General features: G+C 33.1%; 1 protein-coding gene across 1 annotated transcript; it reads right to left on the bottom strand.

The window, feature by feature from the left end:
* Positions 1-187: 187 nt before the first annotated feature.
* On the bottom strand, positions 188-16,520 carry LOC130625326 (uncharacterized). Its single transcript, XM_057440385.1, has 9 exons — positions 16,351-16,520; positions 9,726-9,792; positions 8,817-8,967; positions 8,093-8,304; positions 7,086-7,213; positions 5,822-6,423; positions 3,859-4,127; positions 3,297-3,500; positions 188-1,470 (listed from the first exon to the last, which is right to left on the bottom strand). The coding sequence occupies exons 1-9, from the start codon at positions 16,434-16,436 to the stop codon at positions 1,393-1,395; spliced, it is 1,797 nt and encodes a 598-aa protein (XP_057296368.1). The 5' UTR covers positions 16,437-16,520; the 3' UTR covers positions 188-1,392.
* Positions 16,521-17,716: the final 1,196 nt, after the last annotated feature.

Genomic DNA, 17,716 nt, shown 5'->3' with positions numbered 1-17,716 from the left:
ATGAACAAAGTAGTTCTTCTTTAATATGACTTTCTTGTGAAGCACACAAACCAAATACTGCAAAAAATTTTGGAATTTTATGTACTGTAACAATGTTTGACAAATTTCCATTGGAATTTGTCCGATATTTTTTGTCCTGTACCGTGAGTTTCGACATGTTGCAAAGCAAGGATAACTAAAATGTATGTTTCGGAGATAAATTTTGTGCTCTTCATGAAGTTGGTTAAAATAATTGAATTATAGTAAATGAATAAACAAATAATACAATAAAAAGAAATTTAGTTTTCGCGCCAAAAATATGAGGGAAAAGATAAAAATAATCGTGGTAGAAAACAAAAATAGATTTATTTATTTTTTGTCTGACTTGAATTGTTTCATACTTCAAAAAAAAACAAGGTTGGTTAACTGCTTTTTGAACCGGAACGAGAACAATGTCTGTTAGTGGTAGTAAAAACGTTCATCGGAGTCATAAATTTTTACCACGGAAGAGATGAAAAAAAAAAAAGAAAGTAATGTTAACCAGTACAGTGAACAAAAGAATTCACGAAGTAAAACGAAAAACGAAAAAAAAAAAAGAAAACCAATCAATAAACTTCATTTACACAAGCGTTACAAATTTTACTGCGTGTTTTTTTGTACCCAGTCTCAACTGTTTACAACGTATCTTCAGAAAACATAGCAGCTACCTATAACTTACTAGAAATTTCAAAAATAAATTTTTTAATTCGTAAATTATAACAGAACGAATAACAGAGTCGGTCTTTAAAATTCATCACCAAGCTCGACATTAAGGATTTCTTGAAATAATATTAGCTTTGATCAAATAACTCCTTACAAAAAAATTTTTTTTAGTCAATTCGATTTCATACTAATAAAACGACAACCTTAAAATGGCAGTGAAATATCAAAATATTCATCGTATTTAACATTTGTGTTGTAAGCCATAAATTACGATGAACAAACTCACACTTAGAGAATATTTATATTTGATATAGTTTCGCCATGTCTCAAGAAAGTTAGGTTTGGGAACGCTTCAAAACTAGAATTATATATGGGCTCTAGATATATGCTTCATATATATATGAAGCATATATATATATGCTTCATATATATGCTCCTTATATATGCTACTCCAAGTATATATGTATTTTTTAGACACGCATTCGAAAGTCAATCACTTGAATAATGATAAAGCAATAAAAATAAATAATCAAATTTTAACATCCTTTGCAAGCTTGGACCAATCCCAAAAATGTTGAACTATGTAGATATTTTCTTGCGAACAAAGCTGGATCTTGCACAGAGTGCGGCGTGCACACTCCAACTCTGTACAGGTGAACAGCAGGTGCATCATTTCGGTGTACGTACAGGGTAGGCCATCATCCTGCAAAGCTATTTCGACGGTGATGTTGAAACACAATCACCAAGAACGTTACGTACTGTTCTCCAGGCCTCTGCCGGTGGTGGAGTCTAAAGAAAAAAATCTGACGAATTAGCATAGCCATGAAATGATCACATCCGACTTGGTGTTAGGGTTAAATACTTCAGCTACTACTTAGCTATACTAGCTAATACTTCAACTTTTACTGTCGCTCACCCTGCTCAAGACTAATTTTTTTATGTGAGATATCAATTATATAATACGTTTTGTAATTCCAGTGATGAAGCAGCTTCGTTTTCGTAAATCGTTAGTTAATATTCATTTAACTGTTATATCCAAAAAGTTGTACCTTAAGGAAAGAAATTATTGTGCAAGAAAAATATTGCGCAAGAAAATATTGCAGAATTCGTTACCTTTTCGTCCACAATTTCTAGCCAGGAGTAGCAATTCTTAATCTTTTCTTTCGCAGTTTCAAGAAATTTTTTTTTGCTTCGATTTTCAAGAAGAATGAAGGATTTTTCTGTTGTTGTTTTGCTATATACAGGAGTAGCAATTCTTAATCTTTTCTTTCGCAGTTTCAAGAAAAAATTTTCAAAGTAACAAATTTTAATGACCAAGATGAAATTTATTAAGCGATTCATGGATCATTGCTTCAATTCGCAATTTGATATCCTGCAATTTTTTGATTGTAACACCAATTCACAATCTTTAGCCCCGCAATTTACGATTTTTTGGACCATGAATTCGCAAATTCCACAATCTATTCTTGCGCAAATTTTTCTCCCTTATTTAAAATCTTAAATATGATTACATATAATTGTTGTCGTCTGTCTGTATGTCAATGCAATTCCAAGTCACTCGATGGGGACAAGTGAAAATAAAAATCTTCAGGAAGGCCAATAAATACAGTAGAAGATACAAAAATAAAAACACAAAGCTTCTTGAGCCAAAAAAGCTTAAATAATCGTTAAAAAATAACTGAATTATAATTGAATTATGATATTAAAAGTTTTCAATGACAAAATTTGTCCCAAAAAATTATTTGGTAGCCAAGGGCATCAGCCTTCATGAGAAACACCAATGCTAATCAGACGTAATATGCACCCACATTCAACCATATTAATAGAACAAAGATTCTACTCTTACAGCAGTGTGGGTGTGTCAAAATAACGCATTTCATTTTTTTTTTTTTGAAAAGGCACATTAATACATCGGTTCATCCCCTGTCAATTAAGATCACCCCCTAACTATCGTCATCTTGAGACTTTTGTTGACGCTGAACTTATGTTTGATGGAGTTTACTATGGTGATGTTTTTACTAGAATAGGTTATTGCACCAACAAACAAATAACCATAAATATAATAACCAATCTCATGTCCTTTATATATCCCATTTCAAGTCTCCGTAGCATTGCTATCACTACAGTAGTAGAATTTTGCGCAGAGATGTGTGCTATTAAAACATATTCGCTAACCCGTGAAAAAATTCACGGGGTCGTTCGTCTTTAGCTTTACCCGTCGCAGCAAAGTGGACAAAGATATATCCCATTTGATATTCGTGGTTCTGTAGCACGTCTTTCTAACTCAGCGGGGGTTGGCGCAGAGCAAATAAAATACGGCTAATATGAAAGAGACTAGTCGTTAGCCCGTGAAAAAATTCACAGGGTCGCCCGTCCTTTATATATCACATTTCGTGTTTTCGTTACGGGACGCGGTAACCCTTTTGAACACACAGACAAAATAAGATTATTAGTAAAGAGACTAGTCGTTAACCCGTGGAAAAATCCACGGGATCATCCGTCTTTAAATACACGCTATTTCGTGTGCCCGTTGCACAACTTTTTTCTCGCAAACAGACAAACAGAATACGGCTATTATTATCATAGCGAAGAATAGAGATTGGAAAATCCCTTACCGAAATCTTTTTTAATTCATTTCTTATTGATGGTAAAAGGTTAAACAACACGATTTTCCATCCCGGCATAATCTTCTGCATATTCGGTGAAGAGTTGTTCCTGTCCGTGATCGTCACGTCGAAGTCATCCACACGCGCATACGCGATCCATGGACACCAATGTCTGTGTTCTTCTAGTATGCTGAAGGATAATATGTCAGGGTCCTATTAAAAAAAGGAAAATTTACTGCATGTCAAAGAACAAAATCAACAAACCACGTAAAAGAATTCCTTATTCCCGACGCCAGCTCTAATTCTTTAAAATTGTTTTGAAGATAAAAGAGTGGAACCTTCTCTCCTACTTATAGCTTTTGTATTGCATAAGTACAATCTCGCAAAGCATCGAGAAATAGATTATTCGAGAAACAGGAATGACATAGGGAGAGAGCAAGCGTCAAGGAATTAGAGCATTGGCTCTCGATAGGGAGTGTAAGTTATGGAGTGTTTGGGGTCAACTAACACAGCAGTTGAAAAGATATTATCGAAATGGGCATCGGCATAATCGAGATTAAACGAGACATACCTGAAAGCGCATGCGTTTTGTTCTGACTGGTTCGCCATCTTCCAGACCGTCCACGCGATGAACAGGCGTCATGGAGCGTGGTGAATTAATAACAGAACTGTTGTCTAGGCGACGGTCGAAAGACACGGAGCCGATCTCACTGATAATCGACTCGTTAACAGAAGGTGATTTTGTTTCGGCTGTCATGAACAATAATTCTTTCATCCATTGTTGTTGCACGTGGTTCGGGTGACTGGTTGGTGGATTCTCCGAAATTGCTTTATCGTATTCTACAAAAAAAAGTTGATAAGATTACGAGGGGCATGTTGAGGCGTATGTTGTTGCACTGTGATACTATTTCCATCATCTTTTTAACATTTTGCAAACAAACAAAAATTGTTATCATGCTGCTAATAATTGAAAAGGTAGTAAACAACAATGGATGTACAACATGGTGTAGTTTGTAGCAGTTTCAAGTAGTTTGTAGTAGTTTCAAGTAGTTTGTAGCAGTTTCAAGTAGTTTGTAGTAGCTTGTAGTAGTTTCAAGTAGTTTGTAGTAGTTTAAAGTAGTTTGTAGTAGCTTAAAGTAGCGCGAAAACTGATTGGCACCATGTTTACGCTAGCCTTAAATCTAGTGAGACAGTCGTAAACATGGTGGAAATGTGACTAAGTTAGGTTCCACAAAAATGCACATTTTTAAAGCAAAATCGCCAAGAAATTGTTTTACAAAAAAAAAAGACAAATGTTGAACAATAAGTTTTTTTACAGAACTAAACCGGTAAAATATCTAAAATCCATGCAGAAAAATGTTTTTTTTTATTTTACATTAGACCTTGAAACATACTTGTTGTGGTACACAATCATACACAAAATTTTTCTCTTAAAAACAAACTTATTAAAGGAAAAAATTATTTTTTATTTTATACCCTGTGTATTTCTTCTTAAAAATATTTTGAAACAAAAAGGCATAGCTCTTTCTTTTGGTTATTTGGCGCCTAAAGAAGTTGGTGGAATATATCCGGACAAGTAGAGTGTCATTCAAAAGTCAAAATTAAAAACTCTTTTAACTTCGTTAGAGGGGCTACAAAACGATTCAATAAGCTCAATCCCCGCAAATTCTGAAGAATAGCGTGCAATAAACGGACCACTCAAAAGGTCAATGTGTAAGAAATTATACACACTTTAGAACCACATAGACGTCTAGACAACCTGTTTATAAATAATTAATTTTTTATGATAAATTTGCTATTTTTCTACTTTTATTTTCTAAAAAAAGAAAATTTTTCCTTCAGTTTTCTGTTATTTTTCAGTTATATTTGGATACCCAATATAATATTTGAGATAATTTAAGATGTTTTTTTCGTCCTTAGTGATCATAAACTTTACACCGCTATTAGTTCCACTGTCGTGTAAAGTCGAAAACTAACAGCTGTTTCGTAGCCCCTTTACGCAAAACTTATTAGCAAAAATACAAACAGTAACCAAAACGAGCCAAAAATAACGCTTAGTCTTTATTTATAGTACCTTGTTTGCATCTTTATAATAGCTGTCCCTTGTTTCCATCTCTATAATAGCCGTCCCTTGTTTACATCTCTATAATACCTGTCCCTTATTTACATATCTATAATATCCGTCCCTTGTTTGCATCTCTATAATAGCCGTCCCATGTTTACATCTCTATAATACCTGTCCCTTATTTACATCTCTATAATAGCCGTCCCTTGTTTACATCTCTATAATAGCCGTACTTTGTTCAAAATGGTAGCCGATCGCCACTTTGTGCTGCGGAAGCACGAAATAGCTATGCGGAAAATACGTACAACGAAAAAAATCTAAGGACAAACCACGGGATAACGATTAGTCTCAATAATAACATAGTTCTACTTTTTGTCTCTACACTAAATAGGAACACAGTCTGAACTTACAAAATGCAGCATATAAAGGACAGGTAAGGCCTTACTTATACAAACAAGATCTTACTTACCAATGTCTCGATCATTCGTGTCTTCGAGTCTTTTTTCAAAACATTCGGAACCAACCTCACTAAATATGGAATCACTGTATATCGAGTGACTTCGACCGCTTCCTGGCGCTGTGCTTAATAATAACTCTTTCATCAACTCCGGTGGAGTAGCATGAGGCAATCGAGGTTCTGAAAACAACGATTTGTTTTGATGTTTATTATCATCTTGACTCAGATCGTCCACTTCTTGATTGTCAATCGAGTCCACGACCATGTTTTTCGAGTCAGATACACGGAGATTTATCAGCGATTCTTGTGATCCAGCAGGCTTCAGCAAGTCTGACTGCGCGAGTGAATCGCTGCTCGTAGCTAGCTTCGACAATTCATGCGTCATGCTACCAGAGTGTGCACTGTTTTCGGATTTCTCGGATTTTACTGAAACACTAGAAGACATAACATCCGGGTAATCGCCAAGGGATTGTTGTGAAATGGCACCAATGCTTTCGGCGACATGCTTATGTCGCTTCTGTTGCGATCGGTGTGACAGGGATTTGTAGTTCCAAAGACCAACTTCCATTCCACATGTGGTGCAAGTCAAAGAAGGATCCTCGACGATCGGCATGCTAAGAAATGACAACTAATACATAACACACCTCATCAAGAAATAAACCATGCTGGTCCACATGAACGTCACGTAATGCGTCACGTCAATGAAAACAAAATACATTTGAGCTACTTAAGCAAAAAGGATGATTAATAACTAATGAATCATTGTATACTTTCACGTGTTCAATGTTAATTCAATGACATTGATTCTATTCAAGATAAATCATTCTGAAAACGAACTATACCACTCTTTCTTGCAGCCGCATTGAAGAAAAACTTCACCCCGCTGGTACACGAACCTTTTTAATTTGGTTTTAGCAAAAAAATAGAAAATATACAAAACCGCTTTCTAAGCAACTGTTTTTTCGGCAATATTAAAAAATCAATCCAACCCGCGTTTTATGTATTTTTTTTCAAAAGCAATTTAAATTTCAAAATGAGGCTTAAGGATGCTTACAAAAAGTTTTATTGAAACATGCTTATAAAAAACACATGATCAGGCTCAAAATATGCTTATTTGAAAGAAACATATTGCATTTGAGTTTTGAAAATCAGTAATTACAATTTAAATATCACTACATACTGGTTAATTCAGACATAAAAAATAAAAATAAAAACTGTTCACAAAAAAAAAACAACACAAAAACTGATGTCATGCTTATAAACAAAAACCATGTACCTCGCCGTCCATCCGGTAACAGCTAAAATACATGCCACCTTTCCTTGCAACGCCTCGTCATCATGATCTCCACCATATTTAAAAATATTTGATAACAATTCTTCAATACAGCTGTTATTAAGTACTTTCTAGAATCAAATCCAATAAATAAGTAACTTTTAGTATATTTATCTAGTTCATCTGTGTCTGCTTCGTTCAGGTTATTAGGAAATTATACCACAATAATTTTACTCAACAAAAGCAAAGGAGGTAACTATGTCTACATTTTAGTTTTAGTGCAACAATAGGATATATAGATTTTAGCATACATGCTTGGCTATTTTACATAAAAAAATTGCATTTATTCCCTTCAATATTTCTCTGTAAAAATATATATGAAGAATTTTATTCAATCTAACAAATGCCACAATATCGCAATACGGTGTTTAAAGGTGAATAATCTTCCGAATAATAGGCAGTCACATACCGTCTTTACTCTTTATTACTGCCTTAATACTACCTATCTAGTAACACAGCCCTTTTTTGGCACGGGTATAAAAAATTATGCCGCCTCTGCAATAAACCCAAACGTAGGATTGCTGTATAATTTTTATTGATTCTGTACTGCATCTACGCTCTTTAATATTTCCGCCGCATAGTGATGTAAAGTAGCATTTTACTACAACAACCTCTATTGCATAGTTAGAACAACTTGCATCTGTTATGAAGCAGATGGTCTTAAATTTGTGTTTTTACGATTTTAACGCATCATAAATATGTGACTTTTTTAAAAACTTGCAGAATTCTTTCGTTGAAAATAATACTAAGCCAATTTCAATGCTTTAAAAAAATAATCGCGCCACTTTAATATTACCTCTCTAACATTCCCGCCTCTCAAACATTCCCGCCTCTCTAACATTACCGCCTGTCTAGTCAACTTGCTTAAGGTTTCCACTACAATCCCGCAGCAGGAATAATAGAGTAAACACGGTACAAGTGGAATATAACAGAAGTTTGATTCTTCTTACCATAGAAGCTATCTCGTCTTCATTTAATTCTGGTAGGTAACTCCTCAATTCAACAAGGTTATTGAAAGCTCCTTTCACAATTTGCTTCCATTGCTCTACAGAATGTGAAGGCAATGATAAAAAGGATGGCGGGCAAGGATTTTGGGGCCATGGACAAAGCTTTTCATGGCCTATCTGAAGTTCATTCTGCAGTTTCGTGCAAATTTCAGCATCTAAGGAAAAATGATTGAAGCACAACTTGTAAGTCAACATCAAACATTCGAAAAGTACCTCTATGTTCTTAATCATTAACCATTTACATTAAACAAAAGGCTACAGCACTGTACACAAAAAGTGAAAAATGAAAAAGTATGCAATAGATTTCCTTGCTTTCTTGTATCTGTGGATTGAAAATGGCTGGATAATAGCATGCATGTAAATTTTCAGTTTAATTAAAATTGTTATCGTCACAGTTGAACCTTTTTAAACTTCTGATGGTTCCAATGGTAAGCTCCAAGAAGTTATGATCTCATAAAATATTGAAGCTGATTATTTATTGAAAAAGGGAGTGACACATCAAAGAAAATTTATTTTGGAAGTGTTTATTTTAAGTGAATTGCAAGCCCCCTTTAAACAATTTAATATCTTCTTCACGAACATTTAACATAAAATGATTTCTCAACAAATCTTAATTGGGACCTACTTTAACTATACATTTGGCCCTAAAAAACAACAACCCACTTACACGCAGAAGAATCCCAATCATCAGGAAATCCAGCATATATCTTTGCATTGCATGTTACACAACGTAACTGATCAGGATGGTCGTTGCACCAACCATATTGTGCACATCGCAGTGGAGATAATTCAAATGGTTTTGCAGCCCAATTCGTTGACTAAATGCAATACAAAGTATACCTTTCAAATTTAACAACAAAGTAACGTATATCACACAACTGCCGTGTTGACAAAAACCCTTTCCCCTAAGAATTTTTTTTGATTACTATTGCATAAGATGTTTTCGATTTCTTTGTTTCCGCATTATGTCAGCAAAATTTAATTTTTTAAACTTGTGATTTCTCTCAGTAAAAACGTAGCTAAAAATGCTCTTCATTGAATTTTTACCACTTTAAGTATACCATTTATCTCTAGCACGGGAAAAGCTTTACCAGTTAAATGCGAGTCTTGTGTTAAAATGGTGATTGCGTGGAAACAAATTTTTAAAAAACAATCTTTAATACCCAAACAGTTAGTTATAAATGTACTGATAGATGCTACCCTTTCTGTTACACCATAAAAATATAAAAATATAGGATTATTTTCTGCTCCACACCACACCATCTTGTAATAAGCTAGAAGCTGTAACTTTTATTTAACTCACACAAAAAGCACACACTCAATCACATGGATAAATTTTTTTAGTGGTTTTTACAGTAACCATCATGTTTTGCATAACAGAATTACATACAAAATAAAGTCACATGTTTACAGATTATTACACAAAGATAGAATTTTCTAAGGTGCATAATGTTACGTGAGATGCATTTATATAGGTTAGAAGTAAACAGAATATTGGCAATACTAAAGTGTTATTTTTTCATAAAAAAAGTATCTCCACTGTTCTTAGTTTTCCTTATTAATTAAAATTACTTACTGTGAATGTTTTCACTCTCTCCAGGAACGAGTCTCGACTTCGTGGGTTGCATGAAATATTGTCAGCACTACAAATAAAAATTAATATCATGTACGAAATTGCATGATGGAGAACATTTAGCATAGATTCTGGATCTATCCTCTGAAAATATTATACTTTTTACACATGGTGGAGAACATTTAGCATGGATCCTGGATCTATGCTCTGAAAATATTATACTTTTTACACATGGTGGAGAACATTTAGCATGGATCCTGGATCTACGCTCTGAAAATATTATACTTTTACACATGGTGGAGAACATTTAGCATGAATCCTGGATCTATGCTATGAAAATATTATACTTTTACACATGGTGGAAAATATTTAGCATGGATCCTGGATCTACGCTCTGAAAATATTATACTTTTACACATGGTGTTTTTTGTTCTAAGTTGACATTTAATCCAGGAACTTCAAAAAACCTTGAAAGAGTTGTCCAGTGCCAATGATGTATTACTTGGAAACTCATAAATTTCTGTATCAACGATCTTAGTAAAACTTTTGACAAAGTTAAAGGGGAACTCCAGTAAAAATCAACTTTTTCTTTTTTGTTTTATACGTACTCAGAAAAGCATAAGAAATCAAAAAAAACTTACTTCACTTGTTTTTCTTATTTAAAATTGTTGTACTAGCTTTCGCATATTCAATTTTTTCCTCATAAAAAAACAGACATGCGCGATTTCATTTAGGACTGGACCCGATTATAAATAATGACATCACATTGTGCAGAAAGTTTAAGCGAGTGCAGAGAATGTTCATGTTAAGACTTATAGCTTACATTTACATCGCTTTTTGTCTGTGATTAACATGCAAATCTATAAAAAATGGTGAGTTTCTCTGCGTTTCGATGTACCAATCGATCAGAGAAGTGTAAAGAAGTCAGTTTTCCCTGAATCCCGTCTACCATGCCATTTTAACTAATGAATGCGATCAATTTTTCTCATTTCTTCTCATTTCATTATTTGTACTTGTATCCACAGAACACAAGCAAATAACGTTTTGTACATTTTTATATTAAATAAAAACACATTATACTAATTTCCAATACAAACACTGACAAAAAAGTTTTCTAGTTACACATGTATCTTTCATAGCGCTCAAGTTTCTATTCTTTGTTTTTCAAAAAAGAAGCTTTTTTGATGGAAGGACCTGCCAGGGGGTAAATGTGCCCATTTTCTTCCATCCTTGTTACTGTTTAAGGCTGCATGTAATGCTGAAATGCAGTTTCTAAAACAGCTTTGTCAAAACAACCACATATAAATAAGTAGCTTCTGCAACGCATTTATGACCTACCATATGAATAATTTTTAGTTATACAATATTAATACCCCCGTTTTACCAACTTATCACGACACAAATATTATTCGATCTTTCGATCACGCATTTCAATGGTCCTCCATCACGGTGAAAGTTTCAATGTTACATAAAATTTGTTTGCATTTGGGCGCAAAAAAGCACGTATGGAGAAATGATATTGCTGAACTGTGAAATAAAAATATATTAAAGATTTTTTACTAAAGCAAATGATAAAGTTTTTTGACGAAAAGAATGTAAAAAAAGGCGATTAAATATATTTTTAATTCTTTAAAAGGAAAATATTTTGCGAAGAACGTTGCTTTGAGCCGTCACTTTGCATCATTATTAATTTCTCCATTGTGAGACACAAGAGGTTCGCAGTCGTATGGCTGTAGCTTTGTAAAGTCTTTTTCATAAAAAGAATTATCTGATTCTAAGTTTTCCGAGTTATAATCTTCGTCATTATTACAAGACATCTTATCAACGAACAATGTAAACAGCAAGTAAAAAAACTTTTAAAAGGTGTGCTGAGCCCACGAACTTCCTGCACGATGTGACGTATGCTTATCTATGCGGGCCTAGTCCTCTCAACTTTACGCGACCTTGCAAATTTATTTGAAATTAAAGATGTTTACAACCCGATTGAGGTATAAATAAAGATTTTTAACGGTTGTAAAAGGTTTATTTTGAAATATTTATGTTTTGGTTAACATTTTTTCAATTTTTTTTCACTGGAGTGCCCCTTTAAACACTTGCATCACTAAGGGGTCATCTACAAAATTCGTAGCAATTCGTATCAAAAAAATTCGTATATGCTATACGAATTTTCTTTTGCCATACAGTAATTAAATTCGTATGAAATTTTTCTAAATTCGTATAAAATTCGTATGAGTTTTAAATTAAATTCGTATGAGTTTTAAATTAAATTCGTATGAGTTTTAAATTAAATTCGTATAAGTTTTAAATTAAATTCGTATGAGTTTTAAATTAAATTCGTATGAGTTAAATTCGTACGAGATTAACAAAAAATTCGTATGAGATTTTAATTAGATGCGTATGGTTTTAAAAAAAAGAAAATCGTTTGACATTGTATGAAATTCGTATATGAGTTTCAAAATAAAATATTTTTTAGATCGCATTTTAAAAGTTTAAAAACTAAAAACGGCGATAGAAATGTTTTTTTAGATCGCATTTTCAAAAGTTGAAAAACGAAAAACGGCGATAGAAATGTTTTTTTAGATCGCATGTTAAAAGTTGAAAAACGAAAAACGGCGATAAAAAGGTTTTTTAGATCGCATGTTAAAAGTTAAAAAACGAAAAACGGCGATAGAAATGTTTTTTTTGGTCGCATGTTAAAAGTTGAAAAACGAAAAACGGCGATAGAAATGTTTTTTTAGATCGCATTTTAAAAGTTTAAAAACGAAAAACGGCGATAGAAATGTTTTTTTAGATCGCATTTTAAAAGTTTAAAAACGAAAAACGGCGATAGAAATGTTTTTTTAGATCGCATGTTAAAAGTTTAAAAACGAAAAACGGCGATAGAAATGTTTTTTTAGATCGCATTTCAAAAATTGAAAAACGAAAAACGGCGATAGAAATGTTTTTTTAGATCGCATGTTAAAAGTTTAAAAACGAAAAACGGCGATAGAAATGTTTTTTTAGATCGCATTTTAAAAGTTTAAAAACGAAAAACGGCGATAGAAATGTTTTTTTAGATCGCATGTTAAAAGTTTAAAAACGAAAAGCGGCGATAGAAATGTTTTTTTAGATCGCATGTTAAAAGTTGAAAAACGAAAAACGGTGATAGAAATGTTTTTTTAGATCGCATTTTCAAAAGTTGAAAAACGAAAAACGGCGATAGAAATGTTTTTTTAGATCGCATTTTCAAAAGTTGAAAAACGAAACACGGCGATAGAAATGTTTTTTTAGATCGCATTTTCAAAAGTTGAAAAACGAAACACGGCGATAGAAATGTTTTTTTAGATCGCATTTTAAAAGTTTAAAAACGAAATATAATTCGTATGAAAATTCGTATAAAAGAATATAATTCGAATGACAATTCGTATAAAAGAGAATATAATTCGTATGACAATTCGTATGAAAATCGTATGAAAGAGAATATAATTCGTATGACAATTCGCATGAAAATCGTATAAAAGAGAATATAATTCGTATGACAATTCGTATGAAAATCGTATAAAATTCGTATTAGATTTTTTAAAAATCGTATAACTATTTAACACTATACGAATTGTATACGATTTTTATACGAATTAAAAGCAATTAAATTCGTATATATTCGTATAAAATATCATACGAAATTTGTAGACGACCCCTAACACGGGATTATCTTGGTTTGAAAACTATTTATTTTAAAGATGCCACAGAATTTTTTACATGGTGCTAACTAATAAAGTTTTTAAATGCAGAGGAAGCTCTATTTTTCTTACAAATTTATGATATAAACAACAGCTTACGTTATTTTAAAAATATTACCACTTATCTGTTCAGTCACTGTTATTAAATAATAACGATATTATCGTGTCATGAACAAGCTAGTTTAATATTTAACAGCATTTATTAAACAGCATTATGTCGGCTGAGGTGAGAAACTACTTCCATTGATACATCGAAGTGGGTTATGAACTTTCCTTTCAAACAACTTTCGGAAAAAGAGAACAGTGTTCTATCAAAAGGAATGAATTATTGTCAACTACAACAAGTTTACCAACTAAAGAATTTGTTGTAAGTGCGGACAGGCTATTGAAGTACTGTAAAAGGAGGAAGCAGACACTTTCCATGCTAAAATTAGGCTGACTCTACAAAATGAAAAATCCCATAGGACAACATGATGAAACAGGAATGCATTACTCTGTCTATAATAAGAAAGGATAATGATAATATGATCTTACCAGCAAATAAAGGGCAAACAACAGTCAAATTAGTCAAGAAGGATTATCTTGATAAATGGTGTGACCACATAAAAAACGGTCCATAAGCACCCCTCAAACAAAATCCAATAGAAGCTATCAAGCGTCACACAAGGAACATCTAAGTTTAAATAATTATAATAGCATTTATGATAGATTGTTTTTTTAAACTTAGACCTTCAGACACTCCACCGCCTTGATTCTACGGTCTTCCTAAAATACACGGGAATTCCAATGCCCCAATTGTTTTGTAAACAGGGTCTCCTTTGTCTAATTTATTGAAATATCTAGCTTCCTTTCTTAGTAATTACACAAAGATTATTACTGCAAAGAATTCTGAATTTATCTAAAAAGTACAGATCAAGGATGAGTGGTATCATTTTATGTTACTTCACTGTACAGTTTAATTTAGTCACTAGAAAAAATGACTAAAAAAGAGTTATCTTATATTAACAACACTTGCAACACCTTACTTGCAAATTGATTTTCCTTTTAGCCATTAAAAAGGTTAAAGAGGAAAATCAGAAACAGAACTGATAAGAACATTGATCGGCAAGATGCAGAAGATGAACAAGTAGTTATATGTGTGTGTGCCAATATACCAGAGTCAAGTTAACATTGTCTTGTATTAAAAGATCATAAAATAAAGCCAGTGTTCTACCTAAAAACTATGTATGTCTACAGAAACAATGTAATATTGTCTATGGAATGCTGTTTATGTTGGTGAAATGAAAGGAATGTTCAAACAATGTGTGCAAAAGCACAAAAGAATTGTATGCAACGCAGATACACATCATAGCTGGAAGAATTATCATATTATTGACTGGATTAATAAAATAATCAAATAGGCCAAGAGCCCGGTTGGACAGCAAGAAAAGTAAAAGAAACAACAAATAGTATTGACAGAAAGGCTCATAATAATATTTCCTATCAACTTCCAGAAAAATGGTTACCCCCACTTTGGAAAGTGAGATGGTTTGAGACAAATGTAACAGAAAGGAAACTTTATAAAAACTTTATATAAAGGAATGTAACATAAAACAAACTTTCAGAAAAAGGAAAGATTTTAATCAATCTATTGCTTCCACCTAGGTCTGTAAAAACAGTTAAATACTATTATTACTGTGATATGATCTGATTGGTTGATTTCGATCATGTAATTATCCCCACAACTAATAAATAATTAGTGTTATTGAACCCTTTTCTGAACTTAAATGCCAACTTTTGTGAAAGTATTATAACTATCTGGACACAAGTTAGTCTCAGTACAAAATTGACCAAACCTTACCGCAAATGTAGCAGAAACTGTTTTTAATCTCAGCAGCTTCTGCTTTTAGATATTGTGGGATTGTCCATGTCAACCTTAACCAGACATTAAGCAAACTAGAATATTTAAACACTCATAAACAGCCTTTGTGGTACCTCTTGCATCTATCTATCTATGTACAATTGACAGGGTATATAAATATATAATTCACCATCAACAGTTTCAGGCAGATCATTATGCTTATTTCCTTGTTTAGTGTAAATCATAACTGAGGGTGACGTAAAGTTTTTATGTCAATTTATCTCTGGTTGTTACTGCTTTTTATAAAATCCATAGTTTAAAAAACACTTGTATATATTCATTTTCTATGTTTTTCAGTTTAAAACTTCAGTGGTCTAATGGTAAGATTCTTGCAGAGAAATTCTGTAGGATCTCCATTTTCACTTCCTGGCAGGAGTTTATAGAATAGAGTCACATACTTTTTTACTCTTGCCACATTACATGAATTCCAAAACTCCCTAAGTGCAATGATTAATGCTTTTTTTAGCACCCCACTTTGGTTTATTCAAACAAATAATCTGCACAAATGTATTGACTAACTGTGAGTATAATTCAGGAATCTTAGAAACAGGAAAAAAGTCCAAAAATATTGACTCCTAATTTCCAAGGACCACTTTGTTACGAGATATTGTTGAAAACATTTAACATTTCAACAAAGCAAAAAATTATATTCAAGTGACAAATTTCCTGTGGTGGAGCTTGAAACAAGCATATTCAAAATTAATTGCTTTCGTTTGTTTCTGGAAATAATATTTCCATGCTACCACCAAAATATTTAAGTGCCCTAATATTTGACTTGGTTGCTTTTGACACAGCTAAAACAAATACAAATTTTTGTCTAGGTGTAGCAAATCTAGAGCATAAATGAATTACTATTCAAATAGGATGTACCAGGCGCTAAGTAGCTTATTCAAAAGTTATCTCTAGCTAATTGATAAGTGTTTTTTGGCAAGAATGAACTTCATTATATCATATAAGCTTTAAGTTTCAGATGAGAAGTTAAATTAATGTGAGATTTTCACTAGCTAACCTTTTTTCAGATGTGTCGTCATTGTTCTTCTCATCCACTAAAGTTGAAAGTACTTCCATAATCTTAATTTTATTTTTTGTTGCCATTTCATGCGAACATTTTGGTCAACGATTGATTTAAAAATACCAACTTCGTGTAAGCAATAGCACGAAACTTGCATTGTTTGAAGAATGGTTTCCCTACCTTCACCTTTAGGTGTAAGAAAACCTGGTTTCTATTAATGAGTACGAAACAAGCCTCGCCACCTAGATTTGTGAGGGAAGTACTTTCGCTCTAATGGAAGAAAGAGAAAAGTCCCAAAATGTTTTTATTAATTAGGCCTTGTTGAAAATGGTGCAACACTTTTTTATATCCGCCAAATTTTTAAAAAAATCTCCCCAAAGCGCTTTTTCCAGGTGGCGACTTGCACGGTGCAGTAAATCTAATAGTGTTCATTGATCCCTGTTGCAAAATGTCCAACATAATATCAATTTGTATCAAAATCAGTCAATTCTAGGATCCTATTTGTTCGTTTGACAAAGTTGCTCTTCTGGCAACCTCGATTCTGGACCCTGGAGATTTTTTTGTTCGGAAGGAAAAAATGCGGTAGAGAATCTGCAACTTGATCGAAGGTTTTAGTCAATAAAGTGAAGAAGTCAAACCAACCATTTGTATATTTGTCTGTTGAATCAATCTGTAAACTAAAATAATGCGTTACATTACGTATTGTATTTTTTATTACAAAACCTTATGTACATTTATGCTTTATGTACATTTTGGATGGTTCCTACCCCATTCTCGTCCCCAGAGCTCTCTGAGATTAGTTTATCTCAAAGAGCTCTGGGGTCGAGAATGTCCTGCCCTTGCTTCTCGTCCCCAAAGACCACTTGCACCTTGAACAATTATAACTGAGTGATCCTTTTGCCACCTTAACGTTTTTCATGAAGGTAAAATGCTTCGATACGTGGTTTCCTGTTCTTGATGTAGTAGTAACGGGTCCTTATAACCAGGATTGGGGTTTTCGACGGTCAAACCCCCACTAAAAACGCTCCTTCGTTACCCCCTTAAAACCTTATGACGTCACAAATTCCTTAATAATGCTGACATCAACAAAAATCGAGCAAGATCGCAATTGAGTAAAGGAAGGTCCCAGTTTTTTTTTCAGTTCTACTTTTATTTCCACACAGCTGGACCGCTTGAATAGGGTTTTCCCCTTACTAATGAGGGAACTCTGGCTATCCATATCGGGGTCCGTCAGGCAGTTTTAAGCAGTTCTGTGTACTTACGTAATATTCTGACAAAGTCTGATGAAAATAAGGTAAGACTGTGATTGGTTATTGAATAATATAAATATTATCATAATATAAATATTATCATGTCATGAACA

The sequence above is a fragment of the Hydractinia symbiolongicarpus genome, chromosome 14, assembly GCF_029227915.1.
Source record: "Hydractinia symbiolongicarpus strain clone_291-10 chromosome 14, HSymV2.1, whole genome shotgun sequence".
Taxonomy (NCBI): Eukaryota; Metazoa; Cnidaria; class Hydrozoa; order Anthoathecata; family Hydractiniidae; genus Hydractinia; species Hydractinia symbiolongicarpus.
This window is presented reverse-complemented; position numbering and strand designations above follow the sequence as displayed.